This window comes from Solanum verrucosum, unplaced genomic scaffold, assembly GCF_900185275.1.
Source record: "Solanum verrucosum unplaced genomic scaffold, falcon-dt-bn FXZP01000120.1, whole genome shotgun sequence".
NCBI lineage: Eukaryota > Viridiplantae > Streptophyta > Magnoliopsida > Solanales > Solanaceae > Solanum > Solanum verrucosum.
The window spans coordinates 402,030-410,655 of NW_026020714.1; the positions used below are offsets into that span (position 1 = coordinate 402,030).

Here is an 8,626-nt window from a genome sequence, read left to right on the forward strand (position 1 = left end):
AGTCTTGATGCAGCCTTGTAGACATGCTAAATAAACAAATACAGGATGCTCAACTATTTTCTTTCGTGAACAGACATCACCTCCTATTGCTGCATACCTTACCTTACTCTTTGGAGCTTGGAGAACAAAAATTAGCTGTGCTAGTAGTTGTTACAGGAGTCGAAATAATTTGGGAAGACATATAATATCCAGAGGTGCAATTGATTGTATCTCTCTCGATGAAACTCTTTGGGAACTGTCCTCAAACACATGGTTCACCTCAGCGCATGTATCATCCACTTTTAATTCCATCACTACCATCTTGTATGCAATTGCCCACTTAGCAAAAGTGTCCCGAGAATTAAAATTCAAAGAGGTAACTGCTGTCAATGCAAAGACAAATAGCAAAATTGGAGAATGCATGCACCTTTGTTGTCCGGGATCCCACACTTGAGTGATGGAGTTAGCATAAACAATGAAGCCAAAAGTACCAGTAGAGCCCAACAATAATGGTGGCTTCGTGTTCACTGTACCTATGAGAGCCTTAAACTTGAAACTTATACCCGGATCCCATATACAAAGATATGTTGCAGTTCCATGAATAGCGGCAATATCACCATGATTAAATAAAAATTGACACAAAATATTGCGAGCACTGAATTCATCACTAAACTTTCCATGCTCCACAACAAGCAATCCATCCGAAGGCAAGTTACTTCGTGGACTGCTATCCTTGCTCTCCATAAAAAAATCATCAAGATATAGCTTCTCAATTGTCTCAGGCTCCACGAGAAACTCATCAAGAGACTTGTCGTCAAAGGTCTCAAATTCAATTTTCTGCTTACTCAAGCCACGATCCAGAGACTTAGCAGTAACATACCTCTTTGACATATCTTTTGGGGAACCTTCATCAAGCAGTTGGACTTCACTGTGTTTAGGATCTGATGGTTGTTCATCAAGCATTTTGAATGGAGTATCGGGTTGCACCTTTGCGACTACGATGGGGCAGTAACTATGAAAACATTTGTCGAACTCCTTAGGCGACTGAATATGGTTCAAATCAGCTACAACGATAGAGGCGGGAGAAGTTTCTGCCACTTCTTTGGTGAAAACTCCATTAGACATTTCATCGAACACATAGTCCACATGACCTGAATGGTCAGGGATAGATGTGTCTAACAGTTCTGGATGACCCTCAATATAATCCACAAGGCTTGAGTTTTCTTCGGTTGAAGGAGACGCCGTCTCTCCGCTAAAGACTGTAGGAGTGCAAATCCCAGTATCTTCTACTACAACCTGTTGAGATGTAAATGCATATTTGTCCTCGATCTTCTGAAGCAAAGCAAGAATACTGGTAATTTGAGCATCCACCCCAGAAGACTCTGTATAGGTTCCTTTCTGAAAACGCAATGCTAATTTTTCCTTGAAATGATTCCAATAAAAAAACTGTTTGTTGCGAAACAACCAACGGAACCACTCGAGATCCTCACCATCGAGATATAAGGAAGGAAGAGGTAGCCAATATTCCTCAGAGAAGCCCAGAAAAGTGAAATATCGTTCTGCCCTAGATATCCAGTCCTCTGGATCAGCGTTGCCATTAAATCGATCTAAAACGACAACTTTCATTAGAGTACATTGATGAAAGCACCAATGTAACAAACTCAATAATAACCAAGGGAACTTTTGTAGTATTGCAATCACTGACTGGAATTACAAGAAAATAACAACTGGTAAGGAAGAACAATTAAGAAAAAGAAGATAGAGATGAGATACAGAAGAAGATGAAAGATGAGAGTAATAGACAACTTCTTTCACAATTTGCATAAGTCCAATTTGCTCTCCCAAGACGTATTTATCAACCCGAATCCCAAACATAGTCTGGCCCAATTGCTTGTTCTCAGCCCAATAGGTCTTGCCAGCCCAACAACTATTTGTGTGATCTTGGTATTCCTATTGGGTTGGACTTGGTTCATAACACAACACCTAAAAAAGGCAATAAGGTGGAATCACAAAGATCCAACAAAATCCTCGAGTTGCTCTCAATTATCACACAGGAACAAATATTTAAAAGCACAATCCAAACGTTATATATGTTATGTCCATGATTAAGATATAAATAAATAGATATAAAACAATATAAAATATATCATACATATAATGAATGCATGACATGATCTTCACATATGTAACACCACGCACAATAGTCGATTGTTCCACATATCTTATCTTGATATGCTGATCACGTGTTTTATATTCGCTACGTCAATCACATACCTCACTCTCTTTGTCTGGTACTACAAGAGTTATCCACTTTTCTCATATCTCAATACCTTATTTCATTACATTGACAACATACCTCACGTTCTCTGTCTTGTTACGCTAATCACACATCTTATGTTCTCGATACATTACTTTTGTGATATCATCATTTAACTAAGAATATTATTGTGATATTACTAAAATAAATTATTGTGTAGAATTGATTATTTTATTTGAAATAATACTTTCATCATTTTTTTTTTATCAAATATTTTTCACCCCAAACTATTGGCACCATTTACAACCATTAAAATTAACCATTTTCAACCTTTCATTTTTTTCTTCTTTTACACAAACAGAAACTCCATTTTTTCTTCTTCTTTGTTTCCCAATCTGCAACTTCTCTTTCCCTTTCAAAATATCTCTCAAAGAAAAGTCAAAGAGAAATGGCGGATCAGCTCACCGAAGATCAGATCTCTGAGTTCAAGGAAGCCTTCAGTCTTTTTGACAAGGACGGAGATGGTTAGCTCATCCTTATACCATACATATTTTGAAATCAATTTTCATTTCATAGCAATTTTTTTTCTTAGATCCGATGCTTGGTTCTTTGTATTTTGCATGTTTATGTGTTTATCTTATCTGGGTCTTGCTTTTCTTGACGATTTTTTTGATGTATGCGAATTTGGGAATTATGGGTTTTGTTGCTGCTTCAATTCTATTTGAGATTTCGTTGAGTTTGAACATGGGTTCTGATTCTTTTCTTGATTGAAATGGATATAATGATTTATCTATGTGAAGTTGGTGGATTTTGATGGTGTTTAATAGCATAAATTGATACAAATTAAGGAGAACCACACCCGAAAAGCTAGCGATTGAGGTGGGAGAGTTCAAGGCTATATAAGCCCAGCATCAGCTCCCTATTTAACCACACAAGTCCCATACCTTGCAATAAGATCATAACAAACCACTGCGCTGTGCATGACCATTTCTAGCTCCGGACCACGTGTCATCATCCAGGACACGAAGAGGGATGGGATGGCTCTGATATTATTGATGTAATGTGAGAATTGGGGAAGAAATTCTAACTAAGAATTAAGCTAGGCTAAAGAGAATTGCTTGTACAGATCCCTGTGTAACAGAAGTTGGTGAACCTCGGAGGCTGGTATGTGTGATTGAAGAGCTGTTGATACCCACTATAATAACCCCTATATCCCGTATTGGTTTACCCATAAGGATCTCCTACATAACCACCATTAAGTGAAATTAGAAGCATAAAGAGGATTTTGGAATGCCATTAATGAATACCCATAGAGCAAGGATGATTGGTCTGATACCATTGATACAACCCAGGAGAACTACACCCAAAAGCTAGCTATATAAGCTCCATATCATCCCCATTAACTGATGTGGGACTCAAGTCCCATACCTTGCAACATGATCATAACATAAATGCTCGTCGATATGTTGGGTGTTTGGTTGGTCTTGATGGGATCCTGAGGAGTGTTTAGTGTTGATGAATTGAATTCTTATTCCAGGTTTCAATCACAGTGGGAGCTGGTTGAAATTGTTTTTGATTGAAATCAGTTGAGAAGTTTTGAAAAGGTTGTCCTTTTTAGGTGCTTACCATATTTTGTTGATTTTCCTATTGCTATGTGTTTTACTTGGTTTTGATTCTAGATAAATTGTTAATCTGTTTTTCTTATAGCATAATTTGCTTTAACTTGTAGATTGCATAACTTACCATACATTCCTATAACACGCAGAAGTCTATGGAAATCGTTTAAGGAACAGGGTACAAAATTTCCTTGTATTTGGTTTTATGCAAAAGCTTTTGCTTATTCTCTTCTAACATATGGCACAATCTCACAATCGCACAATCGCACAATCGCACAATCGCACAAGTCACTTTGTCTAAGGTTGATCAAAACTGATTGTTCTTTTTTCTATATTTGAAGTATGGAGCAATTAGTTAATTTTTCTGGTGCATATAGAAGCTTGACGGTGTATAGTTACTTTAAAATACCGTTTCCTGTTTACTGTGTATGTGTGTGAGTGTGTACACTGACATATATGCTTGTTTTTTATGTGATAACACGTGGTATCTGTGTCCCACATGCGTCTTGACTAATTCCACGGGGTACCTTTTACCTCACACCAACACATACACTGAGTAACTCTGTCACCGGCTTGGACATATGGAAAGAAACACCTGGTGTTTTTCCTCCGTTGGGATTTGAATATGAGATCTCATGGCGCTTAAGTCACTTCATTAACCACTAAGCCACTCCCTCTGGTACATATATTCTTGTTTACCGTGACATCACCTAAACCTATTTAGTCTAGGTATATCTTTTAAACAAAGCCATTCTGTTCTATTTTCGTTTACTTTTCGGATTCTGAGGATGAGCTGGCCTATTTTTTTTGGCAAGTTGAGTAAATCAGGAAAGGAAGATGAAGGAAAGATGCTTTCAACTGTGATTTGCATCTGAAGAAAATCTGCTAACCAAATGAATCTTGGTGTTTGTATTCTTTTTGGAAAGTATAGTTATGTTTTTCCTATGTTGACTGATTGTGGTGATTAGTGCACGTAGTTATGCGTTCGCATGGTTCCTTTTGAACATCATTCATTGATATCAGTCTTTCTGATGGAAGCCTGTGGTTCTGTCAAATTCTGTTGATTAATACTCGTCATGTGAGAACAAACAGTTCAAGTCTCATGTTTAACTTGTTTCTCCAGAATAGAGAAATATGGGGAAAAGAGTAAGTTCTAAAAGCAGGTAGTAATGATGGCTATAAACGTTCAATAATTATCTCCATATATGCTGCAGGTTGTATCACAACTAAGGAACTTGGAACTGTAATGCGGTCATTGGGGCAGAACCCAACTGAGGCTGAGCTTCAAGACATGATCAATGAAGTTGATGCTGATGGAAATGGGACCATTGATTTTCCAGAGTTCCTTAACCTGATGGCTCGCAAGATGAAGGACACTGATTCCGAGGAGGAGCTCAAGGAAGCTTTCAGAGTGTTTGACAAGGATCAGAATGGATTCATCTCCGCAGCTGAGCTTCGTCATGTCATGACAAACCTAGGCGAAAAGCTTACTGATGAAGAGGTTGATGAGATGATTCGTGAAGCTGATGTGGATGGCGATGGGCAGATCAACTACGACGAGTTCGTCAAGGTTATGATGGCCAAGTGAGAACTGATCAATCCAACATAATCTTTAGAAGTAAAAATACAAAAGAGAAGGAAACGGAGCAGATAAGTTTGTGAGATTTCTATTCCAAATTAGGACATGTTCTTTGTGTTATTACCTTTGTCTCGGTGCTTGCCTACTTTCCAATTCACATGGTTATGTAGTTCTGTTCTCCAGTATATCCTGTTTGCCCTGTTCCTTGTCTTAGTAGTTTGGGTTGTTAGCAACTTCTAGTAATTTCTCCTGAATTCGGTATTGTGAAACTATGACGTGTCAAACTTTTTTGTTTTGTATTCTATGTGACTAATTTCGTCGATATTCCACATTCTTGCCTATGCTTCTGTGTGTTTGATTTTCGCGTTAACTTGATCCTCAACTCTTGAGCACATGGGCCGTCTATCCACTGTACAGCAAGGTTTCTGTTTTACATTGACGCGCTTGACTTCAAGCGCTTCCGTATCTCAGGCTCATATAAGATTTTGAAGGTGTAGGACATTGCATAACTTGTAAGATGATATTTACAACATCTTAGCAGGAGTTTTCTTAGCTTTTTTGTTTTTGGTTTTACCTGGACCACAGTTTAGGTGTTGCAACTGCAGTTATGTGAATGATTGGAGAAGATATTTGGTGCATTTGCAAGGTTGAACATTAGGTATATATGGAGTTTCTCCATATATACAAGTTGGTTTATGAACCAAGTGATCTTGATGTTGTTTTTTCAAAGTCCCTAGTTTGATTTGTTCCAATGACAAAGGGTTTCTTCCCATCTGTCTAAGCTTTGGTACATCATCCCCAAGTTTCGAAGGCTATGTTTGAACCTAAAGTTGGCTCCAGAAGAATTTCTTGGTTAGGAAAAAATGTTTATAGAGCAAGTAACACTTGGTGACACCACTAGCAAGTGGAGTACACCCGGCCTACACCACCTTCTTCCTTGTAAAAGCTTTGGTGAATAGAGTTATCTGGTAATTGTCGAAGTGTGCATAAGATGGCCGAACACCACGGATAAAAAGTCCTATGTAGAAAATGGTGTGAAAAAGGTGTAAATTTCATATATGACATATATTATAGTACTATTTTCAAGCTATAGCAGTAGATTTAGACTTTCAAACTATAACATTAAAAAATTCAGGATATAACAAATTTACAAAAAAATGAAATGTTTTTATTAATTGGAAAAAACTTAAAAAAAGAAAAGAAAAAGATAAACGAAAATTAAAAAAAAAAACGGAATTAGAAATAATAAAGAAAAAAACTGAAAAAATGGAAATAGATGTATTAATTAAATTTGAATGGATTGATGATAATTATTAATTAGCATAAATTTAGGAGATTCAAACTAATTAGGAATATTTGTTTTCCTTAATTCACTCTAATCTGTTAAAATTAATTAAAAAGTCTTATTTTATCCATTTTCAAAAAAACAAAATAAAACCAGATGTAATTGATGTTGGTGCAACATTTAATGATCTATGTTTTAAATTGTAAGATTCGTTTATTTCAGTATTTATACAAATTGTAATCCACGCTTGTTAAGACAATATAATTTACAATTAGGTTGTAAATTGTCCAGGATGAAAAAAATGTAAAACAAAAATGTAATTGAGGTTGTTACAAAATACAATTATCACTATTTTACATTGACATAATCGTTTATACAAGGTATTTATACATGTTGGATACCAACTTCATTTTTTTTTATTTTTTGTGTTAGAATATGAATTTGGATGCCAAATGTGTACATTTTGGATACCAATTATAAGTCAGAGTTAGTTTATGAACTCTAAATTAGTAGTACGATTTCTTTCTAGTTAATAAGACATTGTAAAATCATAAACTCTAAATGTTGAATCCAATTTGTATGCATTTTGTATATAACTGTTATCCCGAGAATTATTATAGTCAATGTGTAATTTATCTTTAGAATGGTGTATCCATTTGGAATGCAGTCTGTATATAACTAGTATCCTGCGATTACAATAGTCAATCTGTAATTCATATGTAATTGGTATCTTTTTGAAATAAAACAGTGGATATTATATATATCAAATACTTAAAGTTGTAACAAACACAAAAATATCGTCCAAAAGTAAAAAAAAAAAAAAACTTGTAATTCTAAAGAGGCTAAGGTGCAATCAACTATCTCAAATTTGATCTCCGTGATCTTGGTGTGGGATAATTGTTGGTATTCGGAGCATGTTCTTTTGCTATGTGGGGTCCATCAATTTTGCTAGCAACAGTGCCAGTTACTTCACTCTCACTGGTCGTGCCATCATCATTCTTTAATTTTCCATAATGCCATATGATTGTGACATACCTTTGACGATGGTACTTTGCATCGATATCAACAGAACGCATATAAAAAACTCCATTACTGATGTATTCAGCAAATAGACACGTGTACAAACCACAATCACTGGAAAAAAATTGAAAGAAAAATCATTTTATACCATTTTCATACCAATGTTAAAAATTTAAATACATTAATGAAGAAATTGAAAAAGAAACCTTCCTATTAGAAAAAAATCCCAATTTCATATCAATATTAGTCATAATTCATACAAAACAGAGTAGTTTAACAATTCATTCCATTTGCATACCAATTTAACAACTCATACCATTGGGCTACTGATATCAAACCAATTTCATACCAATGTCAAAACACAATTCATACCATTTGTATACCAATATTATATCACATTTCATATAATATCCCAAAATCATATATTAAAGTCAGATTCATATAAATATTATTCACATTTCGTACAAGTTTCACCCAAACAAAAGTTTCGAAACAACAATAAGCATAATGTGATATTTTTAGCAAAAAAATCACTAATTTGAATAATGTGAAAATAAATTAAATATAATACTTACCCTAACAACTCTTTTTGCCTTTTTTGGATATTCGAATTTCTGATTCCTTCTTTTTTGTTGTTCTTCTCGTTAATGATTTTGAAGATTGAGCAATTTCTACATTTGTTGCTTTTTTTATTTTTTTTTATTTTTTATTTCACTAACAAAATCAGAATTCAAATCAAAAGGGGTTTCTACAACCCCCTTCCTCTTCTTTCCCTTTTGATTTGCCGGACTCACCATTTTCTTTGCTTCATTTTTTTTCTCCTTTTGATCCTTCGATTGAGAGGAACCACACTTTGCAGGAATTTCAACATTCTTCGCGTGTAGATCTCA

The 8,626-nt window shown here is 35.3% G+C and overlaps 1 protein-coding gene across 1 annotated transcript; it reads left to right on the forward strand.

The window, feature by feature from the left end:
- Positions 1-2,424: 2,424 nt before the first annotated feature.
- On the forward strand, positions 2,425-5,753 carry LOC125812587 (calmodulin-5/6/7/8). The gene is made up of 2 exons (XM_049492080.1): positions 2,425-2,760; positions 5,067-5,753. Exons 1-2 carry the CDS (start codon positions 2,685-2,687, stop codon positions 5,438-5,440), a joined length of 450 nt encoding a protein of 149 aa, XP_049348037.1. The 5' UTR covers positions 2,425-2,684; the 3' UTR covers positions 5,441-5,753.
- Positions 5,754-8,626: the final 2,873 nt, after the last annotated feature.